Source organism: Orycteropus afer, unplaced genomic scaffold (genome assembly GCF_000298275.1).
Source record: "Orycteropus afer afer isolate SDZICR_OR568_19922 unplaced genomic scaffold, OryAfe1.0 scaffold00127, whole genome shotgun sequence".
NCBI lineage: Eukaryota > Metazoa > Chordata > Mammalia > Tubulidentata > Orycteropodidae > Orycteropus > Orycteropus afer.
This window is the reverse complement of record NW_006921714.1, coordinates 428,453-448,411: the sequence shown is the minus strand read 5'-3', so window position 1 is coordinate 448,411 and position 19,959 is coordinate 428,453. Positions and strand designations below refer to the sequence as shown.

At 45.0% G+C, this 19,959-nt stretch overlaps 1 protein-coding gene across 1 annotated transcript in view; it reads left to right on the top strand.

Annotated features, from left to right (window-relative positions):
• FOXN3 (forkhead box N3) overlaps positions 1 to 19,959 on the top strand; it is a 271,061-nt gene that overhangs the window by 224,121 nt on the left and 26,981 nt on the right. Inside the window, exon 4 of the mRNA XM_007944485.2 lies at positions 15,851 to 15,916. Within this exon, the coding sequence (XP_007942676.1) occupies positions 15,851 to 15,916 (66 nt within the window). The remainder of the gene's footprint in view (positions 1 to 15,850; positions 15,917 to 19,959) is intronic.

The window sequence follows — 19,959 nt, the reverse complement described above, 5'->3', positions numbered from 1 at the left end:
CCTACACCTCATTGGTCCTCAGCTTCACCAGACACGATGTCCTCCTCTCCAGTTGCTCCTTCCTAATGATGTGTCCAAAGCCAGCGAGTTGGACGGTATTTTATTGTATAAGGTTTTCATTGGATGATTTTAACCAGGCCTTTCTTGCTAGTCTTTCTTAGTCTAGCAGCTCTGCTGGAACTGATCCACCACCCTGCTGGTATTTAAAATACTGATAGCATAGCTTCCAGCAAGCCAGTTCAGCCTGACAAATTGACAGACGGGTGGTGGACAGAGGGTTAAAGTGCTTAGAAAACAATTGGAAGAGCCAAAGGAAAGGAATCCAGAGCAACCCTCAAGGAAAGATTTCCAGAATCCCGTGGAACCAGCCAACAAGGGAGCTGCCATCACTGGAGCTAGGAGGTCAAGATCATACCTCAAGGCTGTACCCCAGAGGACATTGTCACTTACGGTTTACAACATTGTTCCAGCAGCTGCCTCTTGACACCCAGGACTCTGGAGAAGAGACCCTGGGTTGCCGCTGCAGGAAAAGTGGCATCTCCAGCAGCACATTTGCTCACTCCAACAGCCAAAGAAGGCCTCCACCTCGGCTGCTCCTGCAGTCAACCTGGCGGTGTCTAATTCCCCAACCCAAATGGACTCCCAGGGCTCTACTGCAAGAAAAGTCTGGAAAATGAAGGTTCTAACGCACAATCTTTGTGAGTTACTGATTTCTGATAGTACGGTACCCACCGGGGAATTCACGTTTCTTAGCATTGCAGAGACTTTAAGATCGTTCCAGACCAAAGAACCATCATGCTTCCTTTCAGCAAAGCCAATTGCTGAGTGGACTCTCAGTCATAGCAACCACACACGTGTGTCAGAGTAGAACTGTCCTCTAAAGGGTTTCACTGACTGATTTTCAAGAAGTAGATGCTACCCAGGGACTCCTCCTTTGAGCAAGGGAGGCAGCATTATTTAGTCCTATTGTATGGATGTACTTGGGGTAAAAGACTCATTCTACGGTGAGAGTGTCTAAAGACGATTTCTCTTTGCTGTATAATCCACCCCTCAGAGAACTGGATTCAAACTGTGGACCCTCTTTCTAGAAACATGCACCCAGTCTGCAGAGTATACATGCACTTTATGTGAGACTGGGCTACGGACTGTCCACTCAGCCCCACTCCCTCCTCCTCTGTCTCCAGTGCCAACGAGTGGCTCTTTGATCACACACACATTGCGTTTGTTTGGGTGGTCTTCAGGAAACGGCGGTGCTGTCCACCAGTCCCTGAGCACTGTGACACTGGGTGGCTGGCGTTGAGACCCGTCTGTCCACATCCACAGAGAATTGGTTTGTGGAGTCGCGTACGCTGGGGCTCTGATTAGGATCTTTCCCATTACCTTTAGTTAATAAACATGACCAAGATGACTAGGCCACTTTGAACAGGAAGATTGCGATAAAAATGAACTACTTAGGAAGCTTAATCTCCAAAATTGCCTCAAGTTTGGGCCCTCCCCTCTCTAGCACTGACAGCTGCAGGGTGCCATCAGCTGGCGTGGTGGGACACGGATGTTCCAGATGAAAGCTAGTACAATAAAAGAAAAGAATGGAGTAAATGAACATTTTTATGTGAAGTGGAATCAGCAAAGGTAAATCCACTTTGGAGTCATTAGCTATTCTGGTTTGGGTTTTGTTTTTCGCAGAGTGCTTTGATGGGAGAATAGGCCGCCCACAGAGTGTGAAGAAATGTAAAGATTCAGTCTGTTCTGGAGTCCAAACTGTATGGTGTCTTTTGAGAATAAAACGGAGCAAAACCGAATGAGCTGGATTTACAGGGCTCTGTGATAGGGAAGGAGTGTTTCACTTTTAAACCCACTTAGTCTGATGAGCCCCAAAAGGAAGGGGCTGACCCAAGAGCACCCTTGATTTAAAAACTTGATTTAAACCCTTCTAGGCACTGGGTAGCAACCCGTAGGACAGAGTAGAACTGCCCTATTGGGTTTCCAAGGCTGTCAGTCTTTACCGAAGTAGGTAACCTCATCTTTTCTTTTGGGTAGCAGCCGAATGCTTTAACCACTTCACCACCTGAATTGGAATCGACTTGATGGCAGTGGATTTGGTTTTGGTATAGGCACTGCGTGCTGAGGTTGCCACTTGGCCATGTGCCACAGTCAACAAATAACTACATGAAGTGTGTAGTTTGGAACCAAAACATAATTGAAATTGGAAAGGCTAGTCTTTAATGTGTGCTTTGTGTAAATGAATGCAGCAAATGATATTTTGGGATAAACATGACAGATGCTGATTTACTGAGCAGTAAAGCAGAGCTCTAGGAAATCGGTCATTTTATTTTAAAAAGATGTTTGAGTGACACTAGGTGCTATGTCAAGCCACAGTTAAGGCTGTGACATAGACAACTATTTTGCAAAATACTCGTGAAGCGTGGAGTTGGAGTTTCTTAGCCAAATAGCTCCGTGAAATGCTCCCATATAAAATGTAAACTGAGGACCTTGCCCCTGACATGCTTCCCTTTGTCCCTCTCGGGGCAGTGGGGGTTCAGTGGTATAATTCTGGCCTTCGATACAGGAGACCCGGGTGCGATTGCCAGCCAATGCACCCTGTGTCCAGCCACCACCCGTCTGCCAGTGGAGGCCTGTGTGTTGCTGTGATGGCTTCAACGGAGCTTCCAGACAAAGAGAGCCATGGTGATCTGCTTCCAGAGATCAGCCAGTGACAATCCCATGGATCACAAGGACCCAGTCCACAGCCAATCCTGGGGAAGGCACGGGACCAGTCAGCATTTTGTTCCATTGCATGGGGTCACTGTGAGTCAGGGCTGACTCAGTGGCTGCTAACAACATTCTTTACTGTGTTAGCATGAACTTTCTCAATGCACTTGCATTGGTATATCACACAGTGGCTTTACGTTGCAATGCGAATGCATTGCTACCATAGAGATTTCTGCCTAGGAAGCCCGATGAAGCAATCCTGCTCTACCCTGTAAAACTGCTATGAGTTGGAGTTGACTCAACGGCACACGTCAACAGTGAAAGATGCTTCTAAATAAAGGAGGATGAAGAGCAGATTAGGTCTCAGGCTTTGTGTTGGAAGCAGGAACCGAAGCTAACAGGGTCACCACCTGAGGCGATCACCACAGTTTGGTTATAAAATGCATCCGTGAGCGCCTCACTCCGTGATTTTCTGTCCACACGTTTGCATATTTCATTTGTATGTATGTACTGTGCAGAGAAGTGTGTTGGGATAATAGCAAGTATCCATGAAAAGTGGGTGGGTACCAGTTTTATTCTGGAGTGTCTGTGATTGTGCAGTTAGGAGACGAGGCATTAGAAAAGACCTGTTTAATACTGTTAGTAAAGAAAAACCAGCAGGCCTTTAGTCTTTCTTTATAAGGCATCACTGGGATGAAGCCTTTTTGGACGTTCAGAGGGCGGTGCAAGGGAGAGCTGAGCTGACTTAAGACCAAGGTTGAACTGCATTCTAGTCACCTATTTAACCTCCAAAGATATCTGGTGGCTCCATGGTTAAAGCACCTGGCTGCTAACCAAGAGTCAGTGGTTTGAACCTACCAGCCACTCTGCAGAAGAAAGGTGAGGCACTCTGCTTCCATAAAGATTTACCGCCTTGGAAATGTGGTGGAGCAGTTCTCATCTGTCCTGAAGGGTTGCTGTGAGTCAGAGTAGACACAATAGCAGTGGGTTTGCTTTATTCAGCCTCCAGCCAGCTTGGTGACTCCAGCAAATTGGTTCCCTGCTTTGTAGACCCAGCCTCTGGGTTTTCCTCTGTAGAGAGGGTCTCTTTTAGTGCAAAAAGACCTATGATTCTAAGCATAGAACTAAGCCCTTACGGTGCAACCATTGAGCACTCAACTGCTAACACAAAGGTTGGTGGTTCTGACCCACGCAGGCGGCTCCACAGGAGACCTGGTGACCTGCCATCATGAAGATCCCAGCCAAGGACACGCTATAGGGCAGTTCTACTTTGTCACCCAGGGTCGTTATACAGTGGGACCAACTTGATGGCACCTGGCCGCAAACAGCAACAATAAAGCTTAGAACTAAGAACAGTTTTGGTATATGAAAACCCAGGTAGGTTTGATGACTGTGCACACGGTTCACGCACATGGTGATTTAAAGACTGAAATACTGCTAGAACTAAGTTAGAAGTTTCCAGGTGGGGCCGATTATAAGATGTAATAATAACAATAAATCAGAGGTGTAAGGGTGGAGCTGAGTCTCTAGCACCTTCACTAAACACTGCAGTGGAGAGATGGGCAGGAATTGATCCTTTCACTTTGTCATTACAGGGGTAATTAGGCAGTAGTTGCACATAATCGCTGACATATTAATTTGAGTGGTTGCTTTTGCCTTTTCCCCCATGGCCTGAAAGGTAACATAAAGCTTGGCAAGTCCGTGTCTATTTAAGGAATCGAAATGAGGCGCTTTTCAGTGAAAAAATGATCATTAGCAAACCCCAAACAGGTCAAAATTCCTCCAGAACTGGCTGCCCATCACCGCTCCGGGGCCAGGAAGGGCCTGCACCGCCCTGTTACGCATTTCCCAGCTTGTAGGCTGTGCTGCCACAAGAGGTCACTTAGGATACCATGGTCACATTTTAAAAAGAAAGCCATAATTATGACCTCTAATTATGTACAGTTATGCCTGCTGAGTTAAAGATACTGGTGCCTCCTGCTTAGAAGTGTAAGTTAATTGCCTCCAGGGGTCAGAATGGTGCTCCCCGCTCTCCCCTTCCCGTGTCTCCCTGCATCCCCTCCCCTGAGCCCAGCCAAGCTTGCCCATAAGATAAACTAAATTGGGCCTACTGGGTTTTATCATGTTGTTTAAGCATCAGGTTTAACCACTGTTGCACACGTATTACAGTGGAAGGCCAATTTTAACTTGTGTTAAAGAGGGAAGTAAAACTTCAGAGAGTGTAGACCTCATGTCTGTTCCCTAGTGGTCTTCTCGGTACCGGCATTGCCTAGAGAGCTGCACATCGTAGGCTTCAGATTGGTTGATAAAGACGATGCTTTGCTCCTGTCGAGTTGGTCTGGTGTGTTTTGTCCCCACTATTTCTTTATACTTTCAGACTGTAAATGGTGGCACAGTGGTGGTGGTTCATGGCAGCCCATGTGCTACAGAGCAGAACTGCTCCATACGGTTTCCCTGGCTGTAACCTTAATGGAAGCAGGTCACCAGGCCTTTTCTTCCGAGGTACCACTGGGTGGGTTCAAATGGCCAAACTGTAAGTTAGCAGTGGATTGCAAACCTTTGTGCCACCGAGGGACCTTTAGACTATTATAGATCATTTCAGATATACTAGTGGGGGGATGAACCCCCAAATACCTGTATCAGGAGCTCTGGTGGTGCCGTGGTTAAAGTGCTCAACAGCCAACCCAAAGGTCAACGATTCAAACCTACCAGCTGCAGCCTGAGAGAAAGATGAGGCAGTCTGCCTCTGTAAACACTCACAGCCTCGGAAACCCTATGGGGTAGTTCTACTCTGTGCTGTAGGTCACTGAGTGAGAATGGGCTCAATGGCAGTGGGGTTATATGCCTCTCACCCAGGGATGATCAAATCCTGCCCATTTTATTTTCTCCATGCTGTGCTCAGTCCCCACACCCCCAGATCAATTTGGGGCTAATCCCTAGGTATCATATAATTTCTTCTGTAAAATTTTTATTATCCCAAAAATACAGAAATTCTTTTTTAATAAATATAGCTACATTATCAATCACAAACTGTAACATTTTTAACAATAATTCCTGACTATTTCATCCAACATCGTGTGCTCTCTAGACTCTTTCCCTGGGCACCGCTTTCTGGGGACACTATGAGTGATTGCTTGCCAGGCTGTGAACAGGTGAACCGTTTTAAGTTTAATTTGCTCTTGTCGCTCCCTCACCCATGCCCAGTGACTGCAGTTGGGTTCTTAGAAGACCCTCAGGCTTGTCTTAGAGTAAGAAAGGGAAATACTAATGTCCCTTTTCCAAATGCAATGTGGTGGTCCAATGGTTAAGCATTTGGCTGCTAACCAAAAGGTCAGGAGTTCAAACCCACTCAGCAGCTCTACAGCTCTGCCACACAGAGTTGCTATGAGTTGGAATTGACTTGATGTCACATAACAGTTCCAGAATAGAGACCATCGTCACTGCCACAGCATCTCAACATTGTAGAGAAACAGTTAACAGTTGTCTCACCTTCCAGAAGACTGGCAAACCTCCCTGGAGAAAGGAAATAGATTTCAGCCTAGGAAAATCCTTCTTCAGTGAAGAGGCCATCTCAACTTCCTAATTGTTCATGGCCTAATTGCAAAGACAAGCTCAGGCCTTGGGCAGTTTGTGTGGTTCAGTGTGGTACAAGTTAATGAACAAAGAGCACAGGGTAAGGTTTTGTTCTAAAGCTTCTGTGTATTGACAGTTGACTGTCAGATCTGGGGAAATCAGTGGTTCTGTGCACTCTTTCAAAAGTCTTGTGAATTAGCATCATACATACGTGTGTCCTCTGACAAAGCGAGCCGATACTCCTCAGGGCTGTCCCCTGCTTTTTTGCGTCTCTTGATTATCAAGAAGGAAGACCGTCAAGACCCGGGCAAGCAGTCAATTTGTGCCTTGGAGCACCAGTGGCAGGGTTCTGAGTGATATTTCCTCTCATTAGCACACCTGCCAATGTCACTTTAAGATGGGATCTTTGCTTCTGCAGAAGAGAATTTGCACTACTACCTAGTTGGAGACTGCTAACTGAAAATGCTGTACAAGTGGAAGTATTCAGTTGTCAGCACTGACAAGCATTGCAAAGCCTGGTGAGGGCCAGGCAGCCCTGAGAACAGATGGAGTTGTGGAAGAGTTGGCTGCAAGTGTTGCCAGCAACCCCAAACCTTTTACTAGAGGAGGAAGTGCCTTCTAGGTTGGGGACCAGGCAGGAGCTTATCTTCCAGTAAGTAGGGAGAAGTGATAGTTGGGGAAAGCCAGTTGCTGTGGAAGACAGGCTCACAGTGTGGAGAGGGAAGAAATAGATTAAAATTACATGTCCTGGTGGTATCCCAGCACTCCCAACTCTGCAGAGCCCCATTTGTCCCATTGTCCCACTGAGCTCGGGCTCAAGGACTCACCACCCTCCTGTTCTCTCTCTGACTTTTGGACTTGGCATGGCCTTCCCTTGAGAAACCAGTGTAACCAGGCCTCCTGGTTCTCTCTTGTGGGATTGAGTGGGGAGCTGACTTGTACAAATGTATTTCCAGATCACAAATATTAGACTGTGATGCTGCTCTTCAGGGCAAATATGTTCCTTATTTAGAGTTCACCAGTCCTGAGTTTTTCTTTTCTTTTCTGTTTCTTTTATTTTTGCAGTGTTTCCTCCCCTCCTGCCCCAAAAACTCACTGCCATCTAGTCGTATCCAACTCATAACGACCCCTCCTTGGGTTTCCAAGGCAGTAACACTATAGAAGTAGATTGCCCAATTTCCCACCCCTGATAACCAACAAAGAAAGTTTCCTTCTATATATAAACCTTTCCTTGACTTTTTATAATGATGAATTAATATAATATTTGTCTTTCTGTGATTGACTTATTTCACTCAGTATAATGTCCTCCAAGTTCATCCATGTTATGTGGTGTTTTGCAGCTTCTACATTATTCTTTAGTGTTGCATAGTATTCCATTGTGTGTATGTACCGTAGTTTGGTTATCCATTCTTCTGTTGATGGGCACCTAGGTTGTTTCTATCCTTTTGCTATTGTAAATAGTTGTGTGACGAACATGGCTATCCATATATCTGTTCTTGTCCTGGCTCTCACTTCTTTAGGATATTTATACCTAGTAATGGGATTGCTGGGTCAAATGGTATTTCTAATTCCAGTTTTTAAGGAACTACCATTCTGCTTTCCACAGTGCTTATATCCTTTGACAGTCCCACCAGCAGTGTATGAGAGTTCTAATCTCTCCACATCCTGACCAGCATGTGTTATTTTCGGTCTTGTTGAACTTTTCCATCAGTGCTGGGCAGTCCTGATTTTTAAGGTGAGAAAGACTCAAGATATGTGAATAAAACCAAGCCCTATCCTGTCAAGTCGATTCTGACTCATAGGGACCCTGTCCAGCTCCATGGGAGAATGATGTGGTGGTCTTCTTCCACAAAGATTTCAGCCTTGGAAACTTTATGGAGTCAGTTCTGCTCTGTCCTACAGGGTCATATAAGTCAGAAGCAACTCGACAGGCAGTGGGTTAGATATACGTGAGTAGGAACCTGATAATACCTGAAACACATGTGTAGATTATTCATCTCCCCATCTCGACTATATTTACCTTTTGTTCCAACAAATAACCGTAGGTTGTCACTTACTTAATTGTTAGTTTTAACTTGCCTCATTTCTTCAGAGTTTGGGGTTCTCTTTGACTCTTTTTTTTTTTTTTTTGGAGAAGGCTACTCTTGTGTTCTCTTGCTGCAACTCCCATCACAAAGATAAGTGTTAAAGTCACAAGTTGGAGTCAATCTGTGAGATTTTTACTTCCTAAAATCCTGTCACTTGTGATGAATTCCTGGTCCTTGTCCCCCAGGCTTTGTAGGGCCTCTCTTTCCCCCTTCTCACTGGAAGGACTCAGAATCCCATCTTGTGCCTTCCTCTTCAGCCGTGCTGCTCCTCACTTCTGGTATCTTCTTTCCTGCTGACCGTCAGCCAAAAGGGAAGTGAACAAGTATTTGTGGAAATGACATCAGGAGAGTCGGGGCCCTCCCCTATCCTGGTCCTGCTCCCTTCAAGATCAGCGGTGGCTCCTTGGATATCTTGATTGATTGCAGCAGAAGCCAGAGGGTATAACTCTGAAGCAGGAAGCAGAGACCTCCTCTTCTTTCCTGACCTTCGCCTCAGAATTTTGCAAAAGGGAAAACAAAACAAGACATCAGCAATAAGATGAATTTTATATCCACTAGTTTACTTTTTTAAAGTAATTTCTTATTTTGTGGTTATTAAAAATATACACGGAGCATACATCAGTTCAGAACTTCCTACAGGTATTCTGCAAACACTGATGGCATTCTTTGAGTTGTTCAGCCATGCTCCACCCTCTTTCTCTCTGTTATTTCTCCCCCATTAGCATAAATTCACTGCCCCTAATGTTCTTTCTAATATTTCACTTTGGTGTTGTCAGTTTGATCCCATGTAGATAGTTCTTTAAAAGAGCTTAATGCTCAAGGTAGACATTCTCGATTACTTAAGCAAAATTATTTTTTGGATTAAGGAGCTCTGATGGCTTAGTGCCTAAGGCATTTGACTGCTAACCAGAAGGCTGGTGGTCAAACCTGCCACCCACTCCATGGAAGGACGATGGGGCAATCTACTTCCTAAAGGTTTACTGCCTCAGAAGCCCAATGGGGGTCACTGTGACTGGATGACAGTGACTTTGGTTTTCATAGTTAGTGTTAAAAGGACCTCTGGTGGCATTGTGGGTAAGGCATTTGGCTGCTAACCACGTCAGTGGTTCAAACCCACCAGCGCTCTGCAAGAGGAAGATGAGGCAGTCTGCTTCTGAAAAGATTGTGCTACAGTCTTGGAAACTCAATGTGGGTCGTTAGGAGTCAGAATCGACTTGATGGCAGTGGGTGATTCAGTGTTAAGGGAGCCTGGTTGCTCACTGGTTAAGTGTTCAACTTTTGACTGAAAGCTCAGCAGTTCAAACCCTCCAGCTGTTCTGCAGGAGAAAGGCTTAGCAGTCTGCTTCTGGAAAGACTTACAGTCTTGGAAACCTTTTGGGGGCAACTCTGCCCTGACGTATAGGGTCTCTGTGTTGGAATCAACTGGACAGTAATGGGTTTTTTATTCAGTGGTAGAATTCTATTCAGAAGACCCAGGTTTCATTCTCAGGCAGTGTACCTCATGCATTTCATCCTCAGTGGAGGCTTAAGTGTTGCTATGATACAGGCACTTCCAAACTAAGACAGACTAGGAAAAAAGGCCAGGCGATCTACTTCCAAAATTCAGCCAGTGAAAACCTTGTAGATCGCAGCAGCCTAATACACCGCTAGTCTTGGAGATGGCACAGGACCGGGCAGCATTGCATTCTGTGGTCCATGAGGCCACCACAAGTCAAGGACCCACTCGATGGCAGCTAACGAGCATATAGCAGGCACTGTGGTAGATTGTGGGGAGACAGCAGCAAACAGTGCAGACTAAGAAGAGCTCTTATTGGAGGGCTCTGTCTAGCAGAGAATTCAAGGAGAATATGAGCTCCTTAGTGTGCCTGACTGAGTTGTGTCTGTCTGCTTACAGCCAATCATTTCTCAGTGAGAGTACTACAATTTTATGTCAATAATGTACACATTATGCTTCTTCTTTTTTTTTCAAACACAGAACCCCTTCACACTTTGGTTTTCTGTGTGTGTTGTATGTGCATGCGTGTTATTTACATGGATACGTTATTTGCAAGAAATACACGTTACTCATTATTTGGTGTTTTTTATGTTTCTTCAATCTCTTGGATTCAGTTACATAAAAACTTTTCACTGTCCTGTAAAGTGCTTCCAATATGAGTATCTGTGGGGAGAGGTAGAGTAGAGAAACATATGAGCCCTGTAGAAAATTAGATGATTTCTAAGAAGGTGATGGTTATAATTCTCAGGCTTTCCACAGAGGAAATACTTCATTATCATCATGTTGTTAGGTCGGTCAGCTGAAGGATGCCAGGGATGGTGCTGAGGTTTTGCAGCAAGTGTGTGGCATTGAGCATTGAACCAAAGGCTTTCAACTATCCTTCCCATTTTTGGTTTGTTAAATAACCTCTCCAGTCACTGTAGCCAAATTCCAGAGAAAGGGTGGGAATGCAGACAAAAGCCATCCCAGGAACCCATAAGCCCCAGTCTGGATGGGTAGATGGCTCTGAAGTGGGCCTGGCAGATTCCCATCATGGTAGGTTACAGTTTTCCAGGGATGATAGGATACTGTTTCAGCCTTTACTGAGTGGATTGGCTGTCCCCAGAGGCTTTGGGACAGATGCCTCATCTGATAGACGGTCCTTGGACTCCATGGTTCTGGCAGCCACAAGCCAGAACTGGAGACAGCTATCAAAGGGACATTATGGGCTAAGCCAGGCACTGTGTGGAATGAGATAAAGAACCAAGGACAAATGAGGTGAAGCATCCGGCCCCTTCCATGTCTACAGCCCTCAACTCCGCATTTTAAAATAAATAAACTCCAAGCCTAGCAAAACGAAAAGAAAGTCCCATGTTAATTAGCAGCAGGCCCAGGGCTTGAACCCAAGAATCCCAATGCCTAGGCTAGTCTTTTCCCATCATACAGAGGAGAAGCATCCCCAGTACCTGCAAGAAACCATCTCCACATTTTGAGAAAATGTGGTGAAATGTTTTGTTAAAAATCCAAATGGCTGAACCATGGGTTCTGGAAACTTGGTTACTTGTTTCTCTCACTGGGCTTGATCTAGTTGTGTGTGTACATTCAGGGAAAGAGAATTTGAAAACATCTTTAAGAGGTGAGACTGCTTTTTTATTTTAGTCTCTCACTGCAGAGAAGAGGCAATGTGATGAGACAACTGCATCAAAGATGAAAATAGAAATGGGCCTCTGGGAACTAGTGGAGGAAAGAAGTAAGGTTTATTATTGAAGCAACAAAGGAGGATTTAAAAAAAAAAGATTTTTAGACAGGTTCAGTTTGGGTGATGGTCATGAGTGGTCTTGAGTGTAAATAATGTGTGTGTTGAAGTTTCTGTGAACACACACAATGCTAATATTTTCAGAGAATATTTCTGGCATTGTGTAAAAGACAATATGAGCAGTGTTTACATCATGAAAGTAGGACTTGGGGAAGGTATTTATTTTTCAAATTATATTTACCTAGAGTTGTTTTTGTTTTGTTTTTTCCTCTAAAAGGGGAAACTTAGACATTTTAGTAAGAGATAAGAATGAGCATTTGTAGTATCCCTCTGCCGTGAAATACTGAAGCATAATTCTAGGAGGTCTACACTTACTGCATAAGGAAGAGATCTGGTTGATTACATCTATTTTTATTTACCTGTAAAATCTGAGTGTTGAACCCAAATGACATTATATTTTGGTATACTAACAAATAATGGGAATAAAAAAAGAAGATACTGCTGGGGAGAAAATGTTTGCAACCTTGGGTTAGGCAAAATTGGTAAATTAGATGTTATAAAATTTTTAAACTTATACTTTTTAAAAGACACTATTAAGGAACTGAAGAGCAAGCCATGGACTGAGAGAAAATACATCTCACAAAAGACTGATATCCAGAATATATAAAGAAATTTTACAATTCAGTAGTAAGTTGGACAACTCAAATAAAAAATGGGTAAAAGATTTGAACAGGCTCTTCACAGATGGCCAAGAAACACATGAAAACATATTTAACATAGTTAATCATTAGGGAGGTACAAATTAAAACCACAAAGAAATACCACTGCACACAAAATGGCTAAAGTTTAAACGATTGACAATATCAAGTGTTGGCAAAAATGTGGAGCAGCTAGAACTCTGTTGCAGCCTCTTGAAAAATGTTTGGCAGTTTCTTACAAAGTTAAACATACACTTACCAGCAATTCCCCAAGAAAAATGAAAACATACCCACAAAAGACAAAAAGTTCATAGCAGCATTTTTCATAATACCCCCAAACTGGAAACAATGCAAATGTCCATGTACAAGGGAATAGATGAACAAATTATGGTATATCCATACAATGGAATGTGGCCCAGTAACAGTGAGGAATGAATTACTGATGCTACAACATCACGCACATCAGTGGTTACTCATGGTGAGGTTGGGTATGAGTACATGGGGTAACAAGGAAACTCTGGGGTGACAGAATCTATATCTTCATTATGCCTTTTGTCTGGATTGTAATGGTGGTAACAACTGGTGTGAAATGTGTTACTCATCACAGTATACATTTATAAAGGGTGCATTTTACTCTATGTAAATCATACTTCAATAAAGTTGATTTTCAAATGGACAACACTCACTGCACTCCCCTGGGGAAGGGCTGGCACTGTCTATGGTTCCTGTGTGCACACACTTGCATGAACACATAATTAGGTTTTTTCATACCATTTGCAGTTCTTACATGTGTCGCCTCTCCTGCTAATATGGAAAGAAGTGGGAGGAATTCCACACTTTGCCCTTCATTTCAGCTTGCCCAAAGGGCTAGTAGTACTGAGGTTTATACCACCCCAGGAACTTAGCCATTCAGAATGAAGAATAGGGCTGAAGGAGTTCATTAGGAGTGGGATAATGAGAAGTCTGGGTGGTATACTTACCCAGAGCACTTTGGAGACGGAGTGGAGTTCTAGAATAGCATCAGAATGTCTATCTAAGGAGGCCTCAGGCACAAGGCAAATCCAGTTGGAAGACACAATAGAGGAGCTTGCCCTAAAACCTCTATTTTTCCTTAATTTGTGTGTTTATTCGGGTTGGCTGGAGTGGGGTGCAGGGACATTGGTGGATATTATATGGACCTAAAACACTTCCCAAGCTGTCCCTAGGTGGTACCCCAGCCAGGTTCTCCTGACTCTGTGTCAGCATTGATGACATTCCTTTCCTTTAAGATGCTTTCTCCTCCTCTGCTTTTTCTCATTGTCTTCTTTTTATCTGTGGTCCCTTAGACCTACCTCCTGAGGTCCAGTGTATTGGTTGTTGTTGTTGTTGTTTGTTTTAAAAAGAAGACAGAAATGCTTTCTTTAATTTTCTGGCAAAATAACATAGGAAAAGATTCCTGACTTCTTACCTGTATTTCCTCTTGTTGTGCCCTCTGCTAACATCCTTGTCATTCAGAAAAACCACTCTGTTGAAGAGTCACATGGTGAGGCTGGGACCATTTAGCTTCGCCAACATGGATTTCCTGTAGTGCTGGCATCTCAAAAATGGCAAAGAACCTGTGCTTGGTGAGAAGAAACAACTGTGTGTTCTTGGCTACACAAAACAACCCCACTGCCATTGAGTCGATTCGGACTCATAGCGACCCTGTAGAACAGAGTAGAAGTGCCCCATTGGGTTTCCAAGACTGTAAATCTTTATGGAAGCAGACTGCCTCGTCTTTCTGCCATGGAGGGGCTGGTGGGTGCAAACCACCGGCCTTTTCCTTAACAGCCAAATGCTTTAACCACTGCGCCGCCAGAGCTGTGTTCTTAGCTACTCTCTGAGGAGGAGGGGAAAGGCCTCAGAGTATGCACCGTGGCCTGTGGGGTGCCAGCAAAATAACCCCAAGACAGCAAGTTGTTCTTCTAGGCAGCAGGACTGATGTGAAGACACGAGGGCAGGGACAGAGGGAACCCTGGGAGCAGTGAGTGGCACTTTATTTTTTTTTTCCCAGTTAATTATTCAACTAAAATATATATATTTTTAATATCTGTGGGGAACGTCAGTGTTTTAGGAATTCTACCCCAGGAGTTGCCAGATAAGTTGATTTACCTGTTTCTCATACAATGTGCTTATTAAAATAAACTTTCACTCCATATGGAGTGTAAGTAATGGGCCTCCTGCCGACAGAAGAGAAAAAGGCCCGCAGAGTCAAGTTCATTTACCTTTTTTTTCCTCCCCCCAAGACATGGTTTTCTGGTACCAGCATTATGCATTGCTCGTGGGGCTTTATGCTAACTGTATCATACTACTCCCCTGAAATTAAACTACACATACAAAGTCTGAAAATCATACTTTTTAAAAACAATCAAAAAGTAATTTTCGAGCATCATACCCAAACTAAAGTGCTATGGAGCCGTTACTAGTAGATGGAGTTTTTTGGTTTGTAATTTATACAAAATCTGACAAGTGAGGGGCCCCCTTGCCCCTCCATCATTAGTCATCGGGTTGAGCGGACGCAGAGGCGGTAATCGGCAAGGGCAGGCATTTTGATGTCGACTTCAATTGCACACTTCATTTATTTGGACAGGGCACAGGCGGCAGCTTCTGTCCTGCAGCATCACCGCACTATTAGTGAATTTCGCCCCAGGGCAGCTGGGACGCTGCGCTGGGGCAGATGTTCTTTTCAGCCAATTCACCGGCCATTCTTGGGGGTTGTTTACTGTTGCCATGGTGACCTTCATTTCCATAGCAGCAGCGCTGCTGTTTCTCAGAGGAAAATGAATTTAGTTATAAAAGGATAATATTTTTTCTCCATCTCTATATAACCTGCCATCTGTCAACTGGTGGATCGGTTAGGCTTCAACAACCTATTAAGAATTACAGCACTGACGTGATGAGTACTTTATTTATTTATTTGCCCATATTAAAAGCAGTGATAAGTGGAGAAGTAAGCATTGTGCCCTCCACATCAGAACTTTAATTTTTTTTTTTCTTTATATTTTAAATGTTTTTCCCCCATGCCTTTTCCACCACCTCCACTGTGTGTCCACACAGCCTCAGAAAATACAGTTTACATTCTGCTGACCAATGGGGGTGACCCGGTGTCTCGTTTGCATCTCCCAGGATGCTGGTGTATTCAGTGCTTTCTCTCTCGTAGCTGTGAGCTTTTCCCAGTTTCTTTATGACTCCTGTGGCTGACCTTCCTATTGTCGCCCCCCACTCCTGCTTCTCGACCCCCGGAGACAAAGTTGTAGGGATTCATAGAGCAGCAACTTAGCAGGAACAGACGGGCTAAATCGCGAAATTAACAGAATGAGAACCCACTCTTGTGTGATCCTCTTACATCTCATTCTGGAATATCTTTTCTTCCTCTTCAAGCCAAATGGGAAGAAGGCACCTTTGGGATAGCGCATCAATTTCTTGAACTTTTTTTTTTCCTCTGTTGCATTCATAAACTGTAATTTACAGGGGGAAGAACACGCACACAGTGGCCCCGTTGTAAATAATGTTATTTATTGGTTGATTTTTCCAGATCCTGACATTGATGCTGCCACTGCCATGATGCTTTTGAATACTCCCCCTGAGATACAAGCAGGTTGTGAGTAGATATTTCTATAGCCTACAGCACCATAGTTTGTGAACTTAACCTTCTCATTTACACATCAGGCCACAGGAAGAACTAATGATAAGTCAAGCTTCCCTTGTGGAACCCGTTTAGAAACTAAGTGAGTGATTATATGCACATGTGTATAACCCTGCGGCCATGCATATGTATGAAGGCATGCATAGCTGTGTCTCCAAGGTGAGAAAGTTCTAATAGCATTTCAGGGCTTAAGACCTGGGAGAAGCAAAGCAGACCCCCTCGTGAGTCCCTGTGGAGACCCCTTCCTTTCTCCTGCAGGAATTATTCCTGTGAGTTTGTAGTTGCCGCTTGAAGAGGCTCAGTGGAGCCAGTTGAATAGTAATGGAACTGAGCAATGCCCATTTTTAGAAATTTCTTTCTCTTTGGGGACCTCATTAATACCAACCAGGTCACCATTTGTATAGATAGAGAGGAGAGAGATGTGACGAGGTGGGATTTAGAACAGATTTGAGGTGGAACCACTGTGGTGCCCCCTCGTACCATCCTTACCAGCCCTCCAGGCACTGATAGATGGAAAGGCGAGGCTGATTTCGCTAAGCAGACCTGCTGTCTCCCCATTGGTCATTGAACTGTGTCAGGTTTCAGACAACTCTTTTCCTGACTTGGGCTTCTCTTCCTATCTAATGCCTGGTCTTTTTTCTCATGGCCTTCACTCATTTCTGGGGCCAGACTGCAGTGGTTTTGAGAAGGTCTAATTTCCAAGTGGTGAATAATGACTCTTAAGATACCTGCCCCTCTCTCCTCCCAACTCAAGGCTGGTATCTCTGTCCACACCAGTAAGAACCGCATTGTGCAGACAGACAGCTGGTCTACCCGGATTCTCTTCAATAAGTGGTCAGGACACTGCTACATGGCAGCTTCTTCCTGATGGTGTCACGCTGGTCTGGAGATGGTACGTGACGTGGCAAAGCCCACCATGACACCACTGGGGGCTGTTGCCCATCTGGCTCATTCTTGATGGCTGGACCTTTGGTTCCTTTGGGCCTCTGGCTCTCTGATGGCTGCTTGAACTTCAGAACAATGGAAATATCCCGCCTGTGGAGGAGAGTGCAGGCCCACAGAAGAGCCTCCAGCCCAGCCCACAACAGGTGTCTTCTGTTAACAGTAGGCTGACAGGCAGCTCCAGACCATCCTTCAGTTGTCACCGCCTGGCTGACAGCTCGAGGAAGTTTGACTCCATTGTTTCTTACTTGCTCATTTTCAAAAAGACCCAGGAGATGCAACAGACCTTCTCGGGGAGAATTGTTCCTCTGCCTGGGGCTGCCAGTACCTGCTTCTACGGGTGCAGAATTCTCATTTTCTCTTTGCTAAACGCAGATTGCCAGCAATTGAAATGTTAGACTGCACACACCTCTGAGAAGCACACTTCCTTGCTGGGCAGACATGTAACCAGCACTGTCCTGTAACTAGCAGTTTAATTCCCAATGGGATTTTTAAATGATGTTTTAAGTGACAGAACTGTTCCCCAAAAAAAGAAAAAATTCTCCCATACGTAGATGACATTACACGAAGAATGTGGTCCGGACAGTGATCAGGTTACACTCTGAGATCGTTTCTAAAATCAAGTTCCATGACTCATCGTGGTGGAAACACACTGGTTTCATTAGAGCCCGTGTAAGATTTAAGCACCTTTCTTAGCACCAAGCCACTCTATGCAAGTGATCATTGGTTTAAAATAATACTTCTGATGAACTGGTTGCTGGGAGTTAGGAGGGAAAATGGGGATCATGGAACTGGTAAAGGAGTTGATCATTAATGGCCCCTTAGCAGCTTCCATGGAAGTCCATTATTACTGGATTCTTAACCATAGGTCTAAAGGAAGCTAGAAGGAAAGATGCTGATTAGTTGACAGATTGATCTTTATAGTCTCGTGGCTAAGTGAAGTTCTTCCCTCTCCATCACTCTCAAAACTCCACGCTCACTGCCACTGAGCCAATTCCAACTCATAGCAACCCCCACTGGCTTTGCCAGGCTGTAAATCTTTATGGAAGCAGACTGTCCCATCTTTCTTCCACGGAGCAGTTGGTGGGTTCAAACCACCAACCTTTTGTTTAGCAGTCAAAATGCCTTAACCACTATGCCACCAGAGCATCTCTATCACTATAACACCCAAACTGTAAAGAGATAATTTTCAGTGTCTCCTTGGTCTTACTTTTTTGTGCTGAGTTTGGGTTTTGAAAGCTCAGGTGTTCGTGTTTTAAAGCTGGAGGATCATTTTTAGAAGGCTTTTCTACCTAGCTGTTACCATTGTGAGAGGTTCAGCCACAGCCTTCATAAAGGCCCCATGACAAGGGGGGCCTCAGAGGCCCTAGAGGAAATGAACCAGGAGGCCTCCGAAAGTCACAGAAGGAGATACTCATTGGCAGAAGGCAGCAGATAAGTAGATTTAAAGCTTAGGGAGAAAGTAGAGACACCATCTTTGTATTTACCTTCCAACCTGATCTTCCATTAGTGTTATTAGCAGCTGTCAAGTTGATTCCAACTCATGGTGACCTTTCTCACAACAAAATAAAACATTGCCCAGTCCTGCATCATCCTCACAGTCCCCAGCATGTCCGAGTCCATCTCTGTGGCTGCTGGGCCAGTCCCTCTCACTAAGGGTCTCAGAAGTCCTTCACCCTGTCCTTCCCCAAACACAATGTCCTCTTCCAGCGATTGATCCCTCCTGGTGACGTGTCCACAACAACGTTTTGTTGTGATCCATAAGGTTTTCATTGACTGATTTTTAGAAATAAATCATTAGGCCTTTCTTTCTGGTCTTAGTCTGGGTGCTTCACCAAAATCTGTCTGCCATGGGTGAACCTGCTGGTATTGGAAATGCTGGTTGCATAGCTTCCAGCCTCAAAGCAACATGCCAACTCAGCAGTGTGACAGACTGACAGACAGGTGGTGGACCTGACCTCCCAGTCCTGGTAAAATCCCCTGGAAGGTCAAGTTCTAGAGCAGTCAGCTAGGCAGGTTGTAGAGCCCCTGCAGACTGCAGCAGTACTTGTGTATCAGGGGCCTGCTGTGCACCAGGCACCCAGGAAGCCAAGCAGCTTGTTCTTGAGCTCCTCCTAAACACAGTCAGAGATGTGTATCCCCAACACCTGGGCCTTGGGCTTCAGTTGGCTTCTCCGTGTTGCACCCTTCTCTCCCTACTCACATTTCATTTTACAATGCATCTTGTTTCTTGTCCTGGGAGTTGGAGTACCTTGCCTTCTTAAAGGAGAAGCGTTATAGATAGACATATAATGATCAAGCCACCATTCTCTGCCCTGCCAGCTAGAAAAAGTGAGGGAGGTAATTCGTTAACAAACCGAAGATGTTTTAAGGCGGCAAACATCCAACTGTGGTGTTGGTGTGAGGGTGGCCTGCCTAGTGGCATTTGTGTGCCTGTGTCCCTGTGTGGATGTCTGTATGCCCTCTCCAGGTTCAGGGGTCCTGCCCCTGCCCACATGTGGGGAATGTGGGTTCCAGGAGGAGCATCTTCTTGTTCTGAGCAGAGCCTGCCTGTGTTCTCCCTTTGGGATGGTGCTGGGGTTCCGTTCATAGAGCTTCCACAAGGGGTGCTATTTCTAACGTTTGTTTTCATTTCATGGGCTTCCTGATGCCCCTGTTTGCACGACAGCTGCCAGCCCAGGCACTGTCTGCCTGCCGCTGTTCACTCCAGCAAGTTGAGGCTGGCCTGGATTGTTTGAAATGCTTTCCTTTTGCCATCACCCTTCCTGGCCATTCCACCTCAGGTCACCAAACTGCAACCACCTATAGATCTTTGCTTCTCATCCTTCCCTTGCTCAGTGTCTGCAGAGCTAGCTCGGGGCGGGCGGACTGGCTACTATCCGGGGTCTGATGTTGAGTGCCAAGGTAGCAACACCCAAGAAGCTGGTGAGAACCCTATTCTTTTGAAGGTTCCACACTGCCCCAGGGAAGCCCAGGGCGCCACAGATTGCTGGAACTGGACTCCCAGCGCGTCCTTCAGCTGTGCTTTTCAGACCAGGGCTCGACTTTGAATGAGG